At 42.7% G+C, this 20718-nt stretch overlaps 1 protein-coding gene across 4 annotated transcripts in view; it reads right to left on the reverse strand.

Moving 5' to 3' along the window:
• Positions 1–20718, reverse strand: part of Cttnbp2 (cortactin binding protein 2) — a 154505-nt gene that overhangs the window by 67540 nt on the left and 66247 nt on the right. For 2 of the 4 annotated variants that reach the window (XR_012908571.1, XM_075953866.1), the window contains exon 4: positions 4336–5968. Coding sequence is in view for 2 of the 4 variants with exons in the window: in XM_075953866.1 (XP_075809981.1) it covers positions 4336–5968 (1633 nt within the window). In the remaining 2 variants the exon portion in view is untranslated. Of the gene's footprint in view, positions 1–7; positions 48–4335; positions 5969–20718 lie in introns of all 4 variants that reach the window. The other 2 variants (XM_075953867.1, XM_075953868.1) reach the window with 2 other exon arrangements.

The raw sequence follows: 20718 nt of genomic DNA on the forward strand, positions 1-20718 counted from the left end.
TACTTACAAGAAGGCTCCTCTCTGGTACATTTTACCTTTTGTATTTTCTTAAAAACAAACAAACAAAAAAACAGGCCCACAAAAATTAAATCAGTACTTATTAGAAATGGATGATAGACAGAAAATTATAAACACCAAGGCTGGACACCTTGACCGTAAACAAACACAAGCAATAGGAAGGCATCACACTATTGTCCCCAGCAGAACGGGGCAGGGGAGCTGCTTCATGCTTTCTGCACACACCCACCCACACGCGCACACACACATGCATGCACACACACACACGTGCATACATGTGCACGCACGCACACTCATTTTCTCATCTCTTTAGATCTCATTCAAGGAATCTTGGTTTTTGATATTCTCCCATGAATACCAATGCGTACATGCTAAATTTTGCTACTCTTCAAGAGTTTGTTTTCTTTTTCCTTTTGTTCTAGGCTTTAGAGAAGACAATACAAATTCACATTTCTACTGTTTTATATGGAGATATTCAATTATGTATATATTTTCTAGAAGACCCCACTGATGTGAAAGGGAAATGTTCTTAATCTTCGGCCATAAAGCATCATCGTTCTTGTCATATTCAGAAGTAGTTCTATCTGTTTCTTTAGAAGACTGAAAAATATTATTTGTAAATCTTCCCAGAGAAAATGTGCTTTTGTAAACACCACACACTCTTAAACTTCAACCATTATATGTTTTACTATCATTTCCAATTTCTTCCTAGCACAACTCATCTTAATAAATCTCTTTACAAATATGGGGGAGGTAAAATACAAAGTTCATCACAGCACCAGTATTCATCTGAAATTCTCAACATTGAGAGAAATGGTAATATCGTGTTAACTGGATTAGTAAAGACAGAATAGACCCGGACCCACAGAGCTACTCTACGATATTAGACGTCATTCAGTACGCAGCATCATCGGCAAACGTTAGTAAAGGTGAGGACGTTGCAAAGCAGGCCACGAAACAGCGGGGACATGCGATGGCGGGAGAAGAGGAGCTGCGGACAGCTTCTGGCACCAGCTTCAGAGGGTGGAGAGAGTTAAGGTCACAGCCCAGACCATTCTTGTTTCCTGATTTACCTTTCCAGCCAATCACACATGAGGTTTAAAGGATATATTTAAGGAAAGAAAGAAGTCTGACTCAAATAAAATAAGATTTATAAAATAAATAATAGCAACAAGAAAAACAACAACAAAGAAACAGAAAAATGTGCAAGGGTTTGGGGACTCGGTTGCCCAGAGTGATGACTGCTTTAAGTGTCTTCATCTAACCACTGGACTATGGACGTTCCTCCAGCAAGTTCAGGAGGAATTAAGTTCTAATTCATTTCGAATTCATTTAGAATTTCAAGCATTATTTTAAAAGTTCATGGCTTGCCACAAAGTTGCCTCTGGTTAGTACCATTTACAATGCAATCCATTTAATGGGACCCTTCTGCCATCCCAGCTTTCTTCTGGGCTTTCATGTCACTTAGAGATAGAAGATGACGGGGGCATAGGAAATGTCAAGAGAAAGATCCTGGGGTCCAGGGCAAAGAGGTACTGATAGCAAACAGTCTTACCCATATAAGGATAAGTCAGGGCACCCTTGAATAAGTCAGTTGGGAAATAATCTTAATTTTGTGTCCAAGAGTTTAAATTTTAGATGGCAAAGCTAATAACTTAGAAATAATATCTCTCCAGGATTAGAGCTGAAAAAAAGCAGAAATTACTAGATTTGTTATTTGAAGCTCAGCTTGGACCCACAAGGTCACACAAAAGGGGAACAGATATCTGCCAGGCTCCTGGCAGGTCCATGCTGTCCCTGGGACTGGTTCCTAAACACTGTGATGACATTGGTGGAAAGTGAATGACCACCCATGGGCTCATGACCTGGGGAGGGACAAGCTCACCTAGGCAAAGCCAGGTTAAGAAGCGGATGGAAGGAGCTCTGTGCTTCCTAGCTACAGTGGGGGCGGTGGCAGACGCTGCTGCAGTGGGGCTCAGAGTGGAGTGCTTGCCTAGCATGCAGAAGGCTCTGGATTTTACCCCCAGAACCCCCAAGACAACCTTTAAAACAGAAGAACTGGAAAAACTAAAGGCAATGCAGGTGAAATACCATCTAATTTTGGAAGTTTCAACCTGTAGTTGAATTCTGTAATTATACAAGTATGCATTAGTCTAACGCGTTTGCTCTCAGAACACGTAAGGAGGTGCTTGCAGAACACCTGCTGAATGACTAAAACCTCTGGTGCCACCCTTCTGCCCCAAAGAGGCACACCTTATAATCAAACGGAACAGAAGCCTGCTGTTCCACCAAGCGCCTTCCTGCGGTTCTGAGAACACTACGGCCAAATTGGAAAATTGGAAAACAGAAAACAATCTGATTGTACATCTCTTCAATGGAAGCCATTTCATCAAAATCTCTGCTCATATCCTCCTTGGCACCTCAGAGCAAAAGGCATTTTATTGATTGATTGAGTGAGAGTGATTGATTTACTTTTTAAAAAAGGGGTCCTGTCTTCTTTATCTAGAATTCCACCGAACACAAAATAGGTTGTTTCGGCAAATAATTAATAGATTAAGAATTAGCTATCCTTTAAAAACTCAACTCAAAATCCAGCAGCTAGCATGCTTCACAGTCACCCTTGCTGGTTCTGGGGCCTCTCTTTGGAAACCTAAAGAGTGTCTGCAGCTGGACTTGGGATCAGAGCGCCTACCCAGGCAGCAGCCGGCAGAGCCTCAAGGTATCAAGGAACAGATGGATCTACAGCTATAAACAAACCAGCTGACGACATTCATATGCCCTGGGAAGTGTTGTCTACCACACAGTCTATACCGTTACATCAGAGCACTGTCGTGGCTCCATATGACTTAAGGTCCATTTTTAGATTCTTCTGGATGGTACCAAATCTCTCCCTTCTCAGGGCAGGTTTAACTAGTGGGAAAGCTAACCTAATTTCAAGCAATGCCAAGAGATGTAACCATTTTGCAGAGACAAAAAAGGAATCTCACGTGCCTATAAAGACAACACTAAATGACACTAAGATCAATCCTAAAGCAAATTCTCTAAAGTGCTGTGAGCAACACTATTAATTAGGCTGTAATTACTCATGCTGCCCCAAGTTCAGTGCCATGCCTTGATGGTGTCTTAGACTCCTTCCAGCTACCCTCCTCTGAGCAGTATACACTCCAACTTAAGGAAGAGAAAACTTGCCCAGTATGAGAAGAATCATCAAAAACAATTATATACAACAGCGCCTCGACTCCAACACTGATCTATAACTCCAAAGTCCACGATGTTTCTGCCTCTCAGGTTTGCCCTCGGTAACGAAAACAACCTCCTGCAAAGCTGAATTTCAACGGGGACAGCCTGTTTAGAAGCATTTAGAAGCACGCAATCTGAAGCAGTTACCTCCTCACTGACAGTGCTGCATGCTTTAAGTTTTAAATGGGATGCTATTGAGACCTCCTTTTGTTTTTAAACCCCTTGTGTTTAGAGCCCAAAGGATCTACCAGCCCTAACGTACGATGACAGCACCAGCTGCTCCGGGTGCTAACAGTTTTGACAGCAAGCACGGATCCACTTCAGCCATGCTAATAAAACAGCAATGCTTCCACAGAGCACATACAACCAAAAAGAGAAGAACTAATCCTTTGTGCAGCTCCCACACCAGCAACTTCAGGATTCACTGATGCAGGGAAACTGCAACATGGCCCATGTGGTGCAGAAGCCACCAGCGCACAAGTCTTAGAAGACAACACCTTCACATGGGGTCCATGGCATTCGAAATAAACTGAACTGGTAGCTTACAAATGCTCATGGCCCTTTGTTGAGGGTAAGAAGGGGACATTCATATAAACTGATATTAACCTCCAGTCTATCAAGCACAGTACACATCCCATCAACCTGCTAATCGAGAGCAGTGTTAAGAGTGACTCAAAAAGATTTTTCTTGCACCATCCTAGAAGGAACAAACCGAATGCACACTGAGGATGATCCGTTAATACCGAGGCCTCGTGTGATAAATATTTGATAAGAAAGGATACTCTTTCCTCCCTTGGAATGGTCTTTGTGTGCTTCGAACCACTATTTTCAGGCTAATTTTCAAGAAAAGCACTCGGCAGAATGAAACCACCATTCATAGAGCAAGAGAAATCACCGTTACCCCAGAGTCTTAAAGAAAATTAAAAAGAAAAAAAGGCAAAAAAAAAACCATAAGAAAGAAATGGGGAAATGGAGAAGGGGTATTAAAAATGTTTTGAGACAACGTGAAAGCAATTGAGACAAGTGAGAGAGTAGGCCCCGTTCTTGGAAAAGTGTGTAAGATTGCAATCCCTTTACCTGATGCTGTTACCAGGAGGCTGTCTGAGGCACCGGGGCTACGGGATGAGGCACTAACAGGGTTTATGGAAGAGTATAAGGCAATGGTGGTAGGGATGACAAGGGAGCTGTCTGAACATGCAGGTTGGTTCAGTCCAGGGGTTTCAGCAGGCCAGGCACCCACCTGAGACGTGGCCAGGGCCGAAACGGGACAGCCTGCAGGTGCCACAGTTAAATCTATGGATGGTTTTGGTGGCAGCTGAGGGGAAGATGACTTAGGGACGGTTTCCTCATTTACTACCTTGGTCCCTTGTGGCAAAGTGGAGGGAGGTGAGGCCACAGCTTTGTTATCGACTTTGGCGCCTGAACTGGAGGCCCTCAGTTGGGGGTGTGGTGGAGAAGGAGTTTGGGAGAGCCCTGGCTTTTTGGGGGGGATAGGAGGAGGATTTCCTCGGTCAACTCTTGCTGCCCCGGGAGTCTTTAAACCCGTTCGACCGACTGGAGGGCAGGTGCCGGCATCCCCTCCTGGAGATGCTCCCAGCCTTGGAGAAGCACCTGCTTGAGGGCTGGTAAATCTTGACAGTGCCTGGGTCACAGTATTCCGGGCTAGCTGCTTGGCCACTAGGTTGTCACGGCTTGTCGGAGAGACATCTCTTGAGGGAGGACTCTGGGTGGTATTTCCATTCTGGTCTGGGTCATTTGCATTGCCCTGAAATCTAAACCTAGCTGCTTGGATTCGAGGGTTGAGACCCGGATGCAGAGGTGTGTTGGCACACGGTGAATGTAAACTGTGCACAGGGGGAGCTTGCGAGTGGTTCTGGGGAGCTGTGCCTGGTGTCTGGGCAGTGGCTGGGGCGGTGCTACTGGGGGTTGAGGGTGTGCTATTTGACAGATCGGGGGCGGAGCCCGTGATTGGTCCATTTTCCTCAATTCTAGTTGCACTTGGTGGTGGGGCAGTAGGTAGAGATGGACCCAAGTCACTGTGGGACCCCTGCCTGTCAATCCCTGGTCTAATCAGTAGAGCACTGGGACCCACACTTCCTTTTGTGTTTGTGGGAACTAGGGGGCTTCCTGTGGGAGGCTTTAAGGGTACAGTCAAAGGCAACTTCTTCACAGGGTCAGTGCTTTCTGTCACTACCTCTGTCTGGCAAGCAACAGACCTTGTCACGGGCCCTTCTGTCGCCACAGATACGGAAGCCAGATGCCTATCTTTTGTCTTCCGTGGGAGGGAGAGGCCTGGCTTGCTGTCATTTCCCCTTTTCATTTGCTCCATCATTTTCTTCATCTTGTCTATCTCCTCTTTGAGGTCAGTGGTGTGGGCTTCTTCTCGGTTCAGCTTGGCACGCAGCTGTTCCCGTTCTGTATCGAACTCGGAGAGCTGTTTCTCCAGCTGAGCTTCCATCCCGGCGCTCCTCTGTTTCTCGGCCGAGAGCTGGTCTTCTAATTCGCTTGCCTTCTTCTTCTCCTCCTCCAGCTTCACCATCACTTCCTCCAGCTTCTGCGCCTCCTCTACGACTTTGCCCGAGAGCTGCTTACACTCCTTCACCAGCGTCAGGACCACGTGCTTGTTCTTGCCCCTTTCCTCCTCCAGGTGGGCGGTCAGTTTTTTGTGCTCCTGTTCTAGGGCCTGGAGCTGAAGCTTTTCCATCTCCAACTGGAAGATATTCAAAGGGAAGCCTGGGTTAATAGACACAATAGTCTTTGTGTTACAGAAGAGCTTTTTGTTAATTTCTGAACAACGGCATGATTTGGGTTAGCAAAAGTGCCACATTTTGCTATGATTTTTAAAAAGACAATATTTAAGGACTTATTAAAATGAGAGAATTGCTGTAAATGGCTTCCTGAAAAATACCTACATTGCAACAAAAGGGAATTGTTTTAATCTATTAAAGTTAACTACAGTGCGAGAGAATAATAGTAGGATGCTTGAAATCACAGCGTAGAGTTCAAAGGGGGCTGTTTTGATGAGCAGAGATCAATGAGAGGATGGGTGCTATTTAATGAAGGTTCAATGGCTGGGAATTATGAACTGATCTTTGAGATACACAGAGTACTTAAATTGCAAGCCCCATATTTGCTAACGGTATTATATTGCTAAGTTATTTAACCTCATTGAGTGTCTTTTGATGGGCTGGAAGTCATGAAATCCCATGTAAAGGGATTTTTAAATTAAGACTCTAAAGAGCTGGCAGATTATTCCATTAGAACTATAGTCAACGCTAGTGAACCTAAAGCCTGACCTCAGCTTTCACTTGGATCCTGCTTTTCAATTTAGCTACTTTGGCCTGCCTGGTGTTTCTTGAACTTGGCCTTACCTCTTACCTCAGGGTCTTTGACCTTGTTGTCCTTTCTGCCTAGAGTTCCAACACACACCTTTGGGAGCCTCTCCTTAATAAAGAATGCTTTGTATTTCAGGGAAGTAACCACAAGCTAACCCTCCAGCTTGCCTGCTCATCAAAATGCCTATGTGTGGGGCTGACCTGCCTTTTCCTTCAGCAAGAGGTATTGGCTGCTCATGAAGCCATGGGGCTGTTCAGGAGAGAGAGAGAGAGAGAGAGAGAGAGAGAGAGAGAGAGAGAGAGAGAGAGAGAGAGAGAGAGAGAGAGAGAGAGAGAGAGCTTATAAAACCTTTGTGTTTCTAGATCTCTGGAGAGGGCCTTGAACCCAGGATTGTATGCAAGGTGAAAGTGTGCTACCACTGAGCTACACCTCAACCCTGAGGTGAGATTCCAGCAGCAGAAGAGGTTGATTACTCTCTTTCCTTTAGGCTTCTGTTCAACTATAACTTACAATGAGGCCTGATGTGCTGCCTAGTGGCTACTTTTAAAGTCTGCTTGACACAAGTCAGAGTCATTTGGGAGGAGGGAACCATAATTGAGAAGGTACCCCCACAAAACTGGCCTGTAGGGCATTTTCTAGACTGACAATGGCTGTGAGCAGCGCCACCCCTGGGCTGGTGGAACTGAGAGAAGCCTGAGGCACAAATCAGTAAGCAGCACTCCTCCGTGGCCTCTGCAGTGATTCCTGCCTCCGGATTTCTGCCGTGAGCTCCTACACTGACTTCTTTTGATAATGGACTGCGGCATGGTCCCAACAAGCTGCTTTGTGGTCATGATGTCTCCTTACATCAGGAAAAACCCTAACTAAGATACTTGCTTTCATCTCCTATGGAGAAGAGAAAGTCCCTCTCCCGTTGTCTGTGTCATTTTTGTTTAGTATTCACCTGCCTTCTCTATAGTGACTTCATGAGGGTGAAAACTGAAAATCATTTGCTATGCCCCCCAGACCTACAGTAGTGACCCGTACACGGCTGTACTTAATACATTGTTTAATGAATGAATGATGTTAGCACAGCTGCTCTTTAACAGCTTCCTAAAAGAAGCAGTCTTTTTGAGTGCATGAGCAACATTTATTGCTGTCTTTTTATTAATGGCTATTTATTATACAAAATAATGAGCTTCATAGAATTTTCATGTATGTATATATAACACATAATAGTCAAATTCACCTCCCATTATCTTCTTTGGAACCTCCCCACTATTGGTTCCTTCCTCTTCCTAAATAGCTCTTGTCAAGTTAAGCTTTGATGTTGACTTGGTTGGATTCAGAGCTAGTTAGGAGATGCAACTCTGCACACAGCTATGATGGTGGTTCTAGAAAGGAGAGCTCACTCTGAGCAGGCAGTGCCATCCTATGGAATGGAGTCCTAGACTGAATTAAACAGGGGGAGGGGGAAGCAAGCTGTCTGTGGGCACAATGTGTCCAGTTGCCTTCCGCTCTTGCTTGCTACTTTGCCTTCCAGGACGGGAGAGACACTATCCCCTCAACTCAGGAGCCCAGATAAATCTTTTCTCCCTCAAACAGCTTTGGTCAAGAATTTTGTCATATAAATGGGAAAAGGAAATAAATATTTGTCTTCCTCATGATTTTATCTCATTTTTGGAAACCCATATTCTACAGGAGGGAGAGCACGGAAGGTTTGTCTTTCTGAGTGTGTTTATTTGGTTCGACATCATGCTCTCCAGTTCACTTCACTTTCCTGGACATGACATCATTCCATTCTCCTTCGGATGGATCATATTATACATGTACATATACCACATTTACTTCCGTTTATTCCTTAATGGATACCTAGGCCAGTTCCATGTCTTGGCTGTTCTGAGGACCGCTGCGATGATATGAGAAGTGGGGTTCTGTATGCCACCTTAGATTCCTCCAGGAATTACACACTCAGTGGAGTAGGAGGGCCTTCTGTCTATGTGTTACTTTCATTGATCAAATAAAGAAACTGCCTAGGCCTTTTGATAGGGCAGAATTTAGATAGGTGGGGAAGACAGGACTGGATGCTGGGAGAAAGAAGGCAGAGGCAGAGAGCCACCCGCCATGAAGCTGCCAGGTCAGACAGGCTGAATCTTTCCCGGTAAGCCACGGCCTCGTGGTGACATACAGATTATTAGAAATGGGTTGAATCAAGATGTGAGAGTTAGCCAATAAAAGGCTAGGGCTAATGGGCCAGGCGGTGTTTAAATGAGTACAATTTGTGTGTTGTTGTTTCTGGTGTAAGCTAGCCAGGTGGGACAGAATAAAGGGCCTGCACCCCTATTTACTACAACTCAGGGCTATCAGCCAGTTACATTATTTTCACGAGTCCTAGAGATGGCTTCATTTCTACTGAGAAGTATGTGTCATGAAACTATGAAAGATTATGGGTACACCACGGGATAGGATGCAGCAATCAGGTTGGCCTGCCCACTTCACCTGTACAACTAAAGACACTTTTCCTATTGGACCAGATGTGCTTCATGGCTCATAGAAGTTAAAGAAGATTTAGCTGTTTAGAGATGAAGAAAGGCCATTTTATCATCTCTAGATCTTGAGAAGAAATACATGGGTATAACTTACTGCATTTTGTATTACTGTGATTCACAGATACTGTGGGGCTTACCAATTGAAGATCTATGGAAAGTCTGCAGTAAACGACATTATTACAGGAACTATTTCTTCCTCTCCCAGTAGTTCCAATTTCAAGTTGTGTACAGTGTGTTTATATACAACACAAACTTAGAGACTATAGCACAGCATAGAAAGGCTTGCATTCATTGGGAAATCAAAAGATTTCTGTTACTTCAATACTGTCTACAGCTTAGTGACTTAGACACAAACCTGAAGAGTCAACGCTTGGCTCAAGTCAAACTTTAGCCACCCATGGCAGAGTCTATTGCAATAGACTTAGGCAATGCTCTAAGGACCGACAACTTCCGGAAGCCCTACTGTGCCCCTTCAGGGAGAATCCACTATTCTATTGCTCTGACAGAGTCATGAGACCATAAGAAGACCTGTGCTTAACCAGAGGTCACAGGTATTACCTATTTTTGTTGTTTCAGATATGCGGTGTGTGTGTGCACGCACACATGCCTGCATGTTCAATGTGTAAATGTTTACATGGGCATGTGCATGTATTCTGTGTGTAGAGACAAGAGGTCGATGTGGAAGTCTTCTTCACCCATTCTCTATCTTATTTATTTTTGATAAAAACATAAAACATAAAACCTCATTAAACCTGGAACTCACTGATCGTTCCAGACTGACTGGTCAGTGAGGTCCACGGATTCATTTCCCCGCTAGTGCTGAGATTAAAGACACATGACAGGCTTTTACATGGGTGCTGTGAACTGAATTCAGTTCCTCATGTTTGCCCAGCAAGAGTTCATTAATCCATCTCCCCAGAGTATGTCTCGCTGGTGCTGAAGTGCTCTCTTCACATAAAAAAGCAGCTCCTGGACAGTACTGAAGAATGACTCTCACACTGGTGACTAACAACACAGTTAATTCCTAGAACAACAACTCTAAGATGGATACTGCAGACCTGTAATTCTTATTACTTTAGAGGATAAGGCAGGAAGAGCTTAAGTTTAAGGTCTGCCTGGTCAGCTTAGCAGACCCAGGCTCAAAACAAAAGGCAGAAGAGGACTGATGGAGGAAGGTCATTGGTTAAGTAATAAAGAAACTGCTTGGCCTCATAGATTAAAACATAGGTGGGAGGAGTAAACAGAACAGAATGCTGGGAGGAAGAGAAAGTGAGCTCAGACTCGACAGCTCTCCTCTCGGGGGCAGATGCCTCAGAGAGACGCCATGCTCCCCTCTCCCGGGCAGACGCAATAGCTCTGCTCTCTGAGGCAGACGGCGATGCAGCAGGCCACCAGGTCAGACATGCTGAATCTTTCTTGGTAAGCGCACCTCGTGGTGCTACATAGATTATTAGAAAAGGGTTAAGAGGCTGAAACTATTGGGCCAGGCAGTGTTTAAAAGAATATAGTTTGTGTGTTGTTATTTAGGGGCATAAGCTAGCCAGGCAGCCGGGGTGCTGGGGACGCAGCCCCGCCGCTCAAATTACTACAGAATGGCGCACAATGTGGGGTTATATCAGTGGTAGATTATATCAGTGGGTTATATCAGTGGTAGAGCATTGTGTGATAACCCAAGTTTATATTTCTGACCCCAGGAAAAAACAACAAAAAGAATAACAGCAAAATGTTGGAGGTGGGATTTTAAGTAGAGTACATGTAATCTGAGGAGCAATAGTGTTGTGTTATAATAGTATACTGATGTGCTTATTTTATTCATAAAGGGTGTTTCTTAGAAAATTTGAGTTATTATTAGCAAATGTATTTTTAAATCATGTGAAATTACAAAATAATAGATTGTCATTAGAAAGCACCAAGAACTATTAAGGGAATGTAGAAAATGGTCCTGGGGGCGCATGTTTATAATCTCCACATTGGGCAGCGGGAGGAAGGAGGATTGTGGATTTAAGACAAGGCTCAGTTATAACCACCCAAGAATGTGAAGCCAGTCTGGGCCATATAACAGTATGTTTCAAAATAAAAAAAGAACAACAACAAAACAGACAAAAGTAATTAAGTAAGTAAATAAATAAAAATAGGCAAAATAATAGGGACTCAGGGTGTGGTTCAATAATAAAGTCCTTAGTAAAGAGAGGACAAAATGTCTGGGATGCAGTCCCAGCACTATCTATAGAAAAACCAATACCCTCTATACTAATTTCAATAAAAAGTTCTTATGGCAAAGTTAGAAAAGACAAGAACTAGGTCAATTTACAGCTCATCCTTAAAATATGAGTTTTCTAATTTATTTCTGAAGGTAAAAGGAAAATGTTCAAGTATCTTAAAAGTTAAATGTGGTGGAAAGAACAGGGAGGGCTAGGGGGACGGGAATGGGGTAGGTGTGATGAAAACACGTTATATACATCTACAACATTTGCAAAGAGCAAAAGAAGAGCTACCCCTGCTTTCAGAAAACTGCTAGCTAGAGGGCAAACTGAGTGACTCCCTGAGCTCATTGCTAATCAGCATCAGAAGAGGATGAGCACTCAGGGCTTGACTTGCTCTCCTGAAGTCAGTTCTCCTGGAACTGCACCGCTTGACCCTGGTGTCTCTTCACTAGGAGTCACCACACCTTGTTTCTTGTATGGCTTTCATCTTCTCCCTCAGAATCAAATGAGAACCCTCTAAGGAATGTGCAGACTTGTGGCCCAGCATTGCCTTCAACGCCATCACCACTGCATGATTCTCCAGTGTCATCATAAAATATATTCATTAAAAAGTCTTTGCACCAAAATAAAGATAAAGAAAACATGCAACTAATCTCTGATATTGATAGCCCAAACTCCACTACTATAAAAGCACCCACAAATCTTTTGTAGTTGCTATTCTTCCATCAGGAGTGCCCCTTCAGTTCCTCCTAGACAGCAGGACAACAACTCAACAGACCCCAAGGCCACCATCACTCACTCCTCTCCACTGTTCTCAGCTTCCTTTACCTCTCACTACAACAGATACTTCCGATCTTCTGCTCTAGCGACAAACTGTTAGTGACGGCTTCACAGAGCACTCCGGGTACACCTTCACAGACTCCTCCGCCAAGAGCACTCATTCTCTCAGGGAATGGTTCCCATCTGTCCACCATTAGACTTCCCTTCAGTCATGAGCTTGATTCTTCCCAGTCACCTCTGATACTTGCTCCATTACTTGTCATGTTTCTCCATGTAAATGTCAAACATCTTCTCTGTAAATCTTCCCTTGGGGACAAAACACATTCCCATGCCATGTGTGTGCTTCAGAGATGAGAACATGAAGTGTCCAGTCTGATCCCAAACTTCTTACTCGTGTGAGCTTGATAAGTTATCACTAGAAAGACTGGTTCTGTATGGTTCCTTTATTTGCACAATAGTGTGCTTACATTAAACAGGAATCTCAGGAGACCAGTGTTTTAGGATCCTGAACTAAAGGGAGACACGGTGCAACTCCTCATCGATAAACAGAAAGCTGACCTATTGAGCTCACTTCCAATAATGAAGGATAAAACAAACAAAAACCAAAGGCTCAGTGGCAGAAAGCACACGTGCATAGCACGCTACAGATTGTAGGCCCCATCACCATTGCCCATTAGGTGGGGAGAGAGGGAGAGGGACAGACTCTGCCTATTATCATCTTCCCATTCTCACCTTCCAAGGAAAGTTAGCTCTGCAGCAGCCAAATGGCTTTTGTTCTCTTGCTTCTGTTCTCTTTACTTTTTCTCTGTCCATAAAACAACCTTCATCTATTCAGCTATCCATCACTCATTCTATCTTTATAGAATAAATGAGAATTGAAAACAAAATTAAGAATATTAAAAATAAATCCCTGCAATTTTATATTTCTGTACATGTAAGTATTGAGCATGGTGCCAGTGGTTTAAAAACATGTTTTCAATTCATAATAGAACAGGTAGTCATGATGCTTAGGGATATGTGACTATTCATACTTTTCTTTTTACTGAAACTACAGTTAGAGAACTGACCACATTTAACATGTAGATATATCTAGAAATGAACTGGACAAGGTATATTTTGACAATCACAAAACACATTACAGGAAGATTGACTACGAATAATGTAAAAGTCCTGCTGATTCAGATAGCACTTTTACAAAAATTAATAAGTCCTTGAAAAAATTATGATAATTTGAGAATTCCTGAGAAGAATGAAGAATATAGGCAGAAAGATAACAAAATCCCACCAAGAGAAAGCCTCTATCACTAGATGTGACTGAGCTTTGTACATCCCCTCTATGGGGACACTCCCTATCCTGTTGGCACTAGACTTACCAAACTGGGGGAGGGGCACCAGGACTTTGCCATCATGCTTGAGGACCTGGGTTCAATTCCCAGCATGAAAATTTCCTTAAGTCTTAAGAAGTGACAAATTAATCAGAGAAAAACATTGAGCGATGAAAGACTTTTGCTTTCTCTAGCATCAAAGATGAGTCCGGTAAACAGAGAATATACAAGTCTCCAGAGCAGGAGATCCCTAGATGTCTGTAAGGCCTCAAGATAGAACACAGCATGGAGGTGACTGAGCATCATATCCTCTGGAAGCACAGACTGCTGGTACCTGAGCCAGTAGTCAGAGTTCTGAGGATGCTCTGTATGTCTAAAGTGAAGTGATAGCATCATCATCTCTTCATCCTATGCTGCGACAGCTATTCTCAATTGTTAACTAGACTACAGCTGAAATTAACTAAGACCCAAGCAGCTGGGCACACCTGTGTGGGATTTTTTTTTCATTAAATCATTTGAAGTGGGCAGACCCATTTTTAATCTAGATGTTTAATCTGGGCCACACCTACTGGCAGCCTGTATAAAGGGCATAGAAAGTGGAAGCTTGCTCTCTTTTCCTGTTTGTTCTCACTCTTACTGGCCAGTCCATCCCTTTATTGCTATTAAAGCCTGCTTCTTTGGGATTCTAGCGTGTACTGAACACCACCTGTGATATCCAGCCTCATGGACTGAACCTTCTGTTGGTAGACAGCCATGATTGAACTAGTTGTACTACATACTTTAAGACATTCTGATAAGTCCCCACATGTGTGTGTATGTATATGTCTGTTTGTTCCTTTATAAAACCCTGACAAATACATATGCTAAAGATCAAATGAGCTAATAAGACACAGCACACACTAAATAAATGCCATCTTGGCATATCGTGTCTCATAAGAGTCTTTTAAGCCTTTTGGAGTCCATCACACAGTCCTGAAACTTCACCTTTCCATCCTCTCCAGGAATACCTGGTTCTGTTCTGGTGGGGGACAATTCTGTATTCTGTCAATTACGTTTTAAATAAATGCTGATTGGCCAGTAGGCAGACAAGAAGTAGACGCGGGGAAGTGAGAACAGGAGTATTCTGGGAAGAAGGAAGCTCCCTTGGGAGTCCTGCCCAGACCACAGAAGAAGCAGGATGTGACTTACCCTGCCAAAATAGGTACTGAGCCATGTGGCTAACATAGTTAAGAATAATGGGTTGATATAAGTTAAGAGTTAATAAGAAGCCTGAGCTAATGGACCAATCAGTTTATCATTAATATAGACTCTCTGTGTGATTTTCTTTGGGGCTTACCAGCTGTAGGAACTGGGCAGGACAGAAACCTCAACAAGCCCAGCCATGTTACACTGTTCTATACTAATTTTTCATATTATCAATGAAATACCCTTATTTAAACTTATTTTCAGTGGCAAATGTGTATTGGCTTAAATGTGAATGGTCTGACTATTAGTGATGCCCCTACACTTCAGAAAACAATCCACTTAATTGCCTATGGTACCCAGAGGCTTGCTCCTTCTCAGAAAATAGGAACTACTGAACTCCATTTATTTTGTTATTAGATCTAATAAAAATTTGTATATGATTCAGATACTGGGACCATATACTAAACTAAAAAGTGTCCAGTTTCCTCAGTTCCACTGTTGTCCAATTTGTATCACCCTTGGGTAGAGGCTGAGGAGCTACACAGAGTAGCACCCCAGGCTCTTGAGCACGGAGCCGTGCACTGTGTGGAAAAGCCTGCAGGACTCAGGGAGAAAGCTGGTTGGTGGTTCCAAGAACAGTACCCAGACTGAAGCCACGAACGGAGAGGCACCAAACGTGCACCACAGGAGGAATGGGAAACTCTGTAGGTGTGAACTCATCAGCCATGAGAAGGCAACTGTCTCTAATTTACAGTGGAGCACAGAAGGGGAGACAACTGTGCCCCTTATGAAGGGTGAAGGCAGACTATGCATTTTGACTTTCTGCCATCTGAATCTTCCAACCCTCATTGTATCCTCATGTTCATTCCCTTATTACCTGCCTACCTTCTCAGTGCTGATAAACGAATATGTAGCTGGACACGTTAAAGGTCTCTGTTTCCCTTTTCTGTCTTTGCAAGCCTATAGTTGCCAGTGTGGAATTTTTCAGCACCTCCTTCGTTGTAAACCTATCACAAGAGGGAAAGCAAGGCCTGGCAGCCAGGCCTTTGCTGATTCATGGTTGAGGTAAAAATAACTCATGCAAAAATCTCAGCTCAAACCCACAGATCTGAGCCTCCTGGGTCCTATTCATAGTTGCTTTGCAATGTTTCTGGGTCATCAAAATCAAAATTTATTTTAAAATGCAAAAAGACCCCAGAGTGCGCTACAATTATCTTTCATGTGCGAAGTATGGTAAACACTCTTCCTAAAATTGTTGTTATGGATGGCTGTCCCCCCATGTTAGTAATGGAGAAACATCTAGAAAGCAATTTAAAAGACAGTTATATGTGTGATAAGCTAGCCATTTCAAAATGAACCAGCACTGAATACAAATGGCAGAATAAAATGCAATTATGCAAAACAGGAAGAAAGGGCACCCAGAAGAAAGTAAATAGAATAATTTGGTCTGGGGTGGGAGGCTTGCTATTTCTTTGTCTAGAATTAGAAATCACTTCGTATAGAAAATTCTCTGCTTTATGATCCCACTCGACAGCATCTGAATATGTCTACCAATTAATTTCCTGATCTTTCATGAGGCTGAAGAGAGGGGATGTGGCCTGCGTTTGACGATCACGTGTACTGCTGTGGGCTTCCTAGAGGAAGTAAGTGAAATGAAGGATCGGGGCCAGGGAGGTACACTCAGAACCTGATGCAGTGAATACCCAGTGTCCTTCAGCATCAGCAGGGCAGAGGAGCAAGCCCTAGGGGCCAGCTTCCCAGTCAGAGTCAACTGCTGCCGACCAGCTCTGCGGAGAACACCACCTAGGATTCTGGCTAGTCAGAGCACATGCCCTAATATCCGGACATACTGAACCCTGCTGTGGAAGGACTAACGATTCCGCGAACCAGTCGATACATGCAATTACCCTTTCTGCCTCAATCGAGGCCTACTGGGGTCACGTGCCTAAAACTAAGGCTTCTGCTATGCACACCCAATGCTATGAAACTGACCTGATTGTGCACAGCTGCCACCCTGAAGAAACTATAGCTAATACAGAGCAAAATTTTCACTGGCCAAGATATCGTTCGTCTGAATTTCTCCAGATATGTTTTAGGTGTATTTTTAAAGGCTTTGCTCAAACGTTCTATTCCAGGGCTAGAAACCAGACTTTCAAAGTATATATCTGAAAATACATAGATTTATTTTCTTCGCAAATGTCTAAATACATTAGAATGAAAGACCTATTAAAAGATGAAGAACCAGATTTAGAAAAAAAAAAACCAGACCCCCAAATTTCATTTCACCCTGTGTTCCTGGCACAGGGCATGGAGTAGATTACTCCAGGCAAAATTCCCCATGCTGGCTACTCATTAGCTTATTCAAAGTGGTTTGAAAGGCTCGGCCTATTTGCCAAATTGACTCCTGCCCAAATTTCCCTGGCACACAAACTACCAAACAGTTAGCTCTCCTATTAGCAGTCTCTGTGGGAGCCAGCACACGCGTGAGCAGAGCGTGTCTGCTGGGCCTTGCAGTACAAGGGCCAATGTCTCAGAATCACCGAAGAGACACGCCAGTGTCAGATAATCACCCTGCAGTTGCAGACCATGAGACATTCGCCTTCGGGGACTTCCACGCAACAGCAAATCTAAGAGCGAGACTTAATAAGGATAATGGACTTCTCACACGACAGTTTACTTTATACAGAGGGACGTGAAGGCATTTGGTTACCTTGGGGGAGGGTTGAAGCGGGAAGGAGAGAGGCAGGGAGGGGAGCAAAGTAGAGTTCAATAAAAATCAATTAAAAAAACCATATTTACTTTCCATACTAAATGTGACATAAAATTTTCTTGTTAGAAAAGGAAAGATAACTTTGGGGTTTCCGATTTTATCAATATTTTCTTTATAACAAACAGGGTAGAATACAAAATCTAAGTGTTTCCCACACATTGCAATCTGCTGGAACAGAATATCCTTTAAACATAAAAAGCAGCAATGTCCACCCAAGTGCCCTTCACTGAGACTTCACAGCCAATGAGTCTGACCATAAAAGGACTCCTGTATCCCGTTACACAGAGGAGACAGGCCCATTGGCTCGTTTTCTATGAGCCTCTCTGGGCCCATAGGACAGAAGCTCTTTCCTTTCCCTCCCAGCCAGGTTGGAAATGACCCAGTCATTCAGAAACAAACAGGATGTACATTGATTGAAAAAAAAAAGAGTCAGCTAAATAATAAAATCTTTCATTCAACTAACTACAAAGAGGTCCTTCATGGTCTCCTGAAAACGAAATGTTAAACTGCAGAATATAAGTAGAATTTTGAAAATAACACAGCTCATGTAATAAACGAAGACAAACTATTTTCTTAAGTTTTGATAATGCAGCAGAAAATCCAGCAGAGATCATTTGTTACTGTCCAGCCCATTGGGCACGTTAAGAACATAATTAAAATGTATCTTCTCCAAGAAATATGGATGAGACTCAGTGACATCAGCCACAGTACACTGGCTTCTGCTTCTGTGGTTTGTGGGGAGCTCTGAAAACCTCCAGGGGCCTTGGTGGTTATTTGAGGGATTGGGAGGAGGCTTGCGATGTCCAGAGGAAACATGGTTTGTTTCCTATCAGGGAGCATTCTGCTCTCCGTCCTGCCTTTTTGCCAGGTGCTTTAGTTTTCTACCATGTAACATACTGACAAAAATATCTGCTTTTATCCCATGTCTATAAGGAGTGTGTTGGCATTCATATGTTAATGAAAAATAGAACAGCAGCAAAAACACACAGCTTAAATGATAATGGCATAATAAATATTTATAGTTAGGCACATTCAGGCTATTAACTACCAGGTCTAAATGTGAGGTGCAAGGAATTTTTTTGAAAAGGACAGGAGGAAAAAAACAAAAACCACTGCTTTTCGCTTTAATGATGGCAGGGAGAAACTGTCCATTTTAATTTTAATTATAGCAAAGAACAGCAGAATCTCAGACTTCCTGAGTCTACTCAGAAAGGGAACAATGATATTAGCAGCTTATTGGAACAAAATAGGAACTTCCAACCCTTTATAGCCGACCACAGTGTGTGTGTGTGTGTGTGTGTGTGTGTGTGTGTGTTATCAGATTACTCTTCTATGAAGAATGTACTCAAGTGTAAGAAGAATGAGCGCGCTGTGGGAGACGGAGGAGACTGGCTTAAGTGAAGACATGTGCCAACTGGAGTGCTGTAGCCAGCAAATCCCAGCGGTGGCTTTAAGTGGACAGCTGGTGACACCCGTGCTCTCATTCTATCCTCTTCAGCTACTTTCATTTCTGTTCAGAAATAATAGAAAGTAAACTAATAAAAAGTTCTATCTGTAAAACATCTGAAATTTTGATTTTGTTTTAGACCATTATGTCTTACTCTGACGGAGAACCTCCTTCAGCCAATGACCTTTAAGAGCCTGGACCAGGTTAGGGCATGGCCAAAAAGCCATGGTCATGCCCAGCTTAGTCTCTTCTTCCCTTGCTCCACACCTTGATGTTGGATCCCTGCTCCTGCTTTGTGAGTTTTCCCTTTGAATAGAGAATAACCTTAGAATACTCTATTCAGAGTTATCTTGAAATTATTTGACTTGTGTTAAGATGGGGCCCCACATCAATGAGTCCACCTCGTTGATATGATGTCATAATGCTAACATCACTACCGTAAGACCAGTTTTGGGTATCAAATGGTTCCAACCTCATTAGCTGAAATGGTGTACCTTCTTACATCATTCTGGCCAGAATTCCATATAAGAACTTCAAAAAAAAAAAAAAAAGACCTATCGGCTGGCTATTCAGAGACCATTTGCAATTATACAAGACAGTAATCTTAAAATTTAACCATTATTTTACTTTTTACAGGATCCCATACAAAGAACATCACCCCCAGGATAGCTGGAAGCAATTCTAGAAGACGATGTCCCCTTTCCCCAAAAAGTTTGTCCTCAGGGTTAGGGACATCATTTAGGGGTTGATTATTACTTGTATAGGGTTGGGGGTTGGGAGTAAATTATGGAGGCCCAGAGATCTCCTTCAAAAAAAAAAGAGGGAAAATTGAATGGGATAATTGATAGACTAGTGTGACCTTACTGACACTAACAATAATAATAATCGTGAGTAATAGAGTGAATACTTATGAGTTATTATTTATGGACAATTTATATTGGTATAGATTCTTGTATATTGATACAAGTTCAAATGATATTTGTTATTTATTAAATACTCTTCTATTTCTGTTTACATAATTTGTATACCTATGAAGGTATTTTCTTAGATTGCACACATGTTTCTACATCTGTTTAAGACATTTGTATATTGACACAATTGTAGGATATATTTGTCATATTATATTATACATTTATACCTCTGATCAAGATACTTATACATTGTTTACATTTTGAGGTCATTGTCCTCATTCACTCCACAGTTGTTCAATGATTGTTTAATATTCTGTATGAAGTCTTCGTCTTTAAGTTATATAGATATTAAGTATTATAGGTCAATAGTCATTCATGATTGTCATACTTATAGTCAGATTAATCAGTTTCTTTAGCTACATAGAGATTGTATTTTGCATAATTAGGCAATCTTCAACCACTTCAAAGATCTGTAGAACATTGCATTTAAATAATAGGGCTCTGCCAACATGAGATACGATTGTTTCTGGCAGCACCCATCTATTCCTGAGAGAACATTGAGCACTGAAGATACTCAACTTGGAGCTGGTTTTCTTCTTGGCACAACTGGCCTTTGGTCAAAGAACTGCCCATGCCTCAGCCACTGATGATGTCTGGACAGGACAAGCAAGGTACAAGAAAAAAAGACTGCCAAACCTCGCCAAGGCAAGGTAACATGGTTCTAAAAATTTTCCTGCCTCAGAAAGTGGTCTGTCAGTTACTCTAGGCCTTAGCCAAAGTTGGTTGCTTCAACTTTGCTAATTAGAGGTTGGGTGATTGCCCAGGTAGCCAGTTGTCTCTGCATGTTTTAGAAGTTCTTCATTACACTTCATGCCTACTCAAGTAATATTATATCCCTTTTCAGGCCGTAGATGGAATTGAAGATTAGATAGTTGTAGTTACTTTCCTCTTATGATCTAGCCAAGCCATTTCTA

The sequence above is a fragment of the Microtus pennsylvanicus genome, chromosome 19 (genome assembly GCF_037038515.1).
Source record: "Microtus pennsylvanicus isolate mMicPen1 chromosome 19, mMicPen1.hap1, whole genome shotgun sequence".
NCBI lineage: Eukaryota > Metazoa > Chordata > Mammalia > Rodentia > Cricetidae > Microtus > Microtus pennsylvanicus.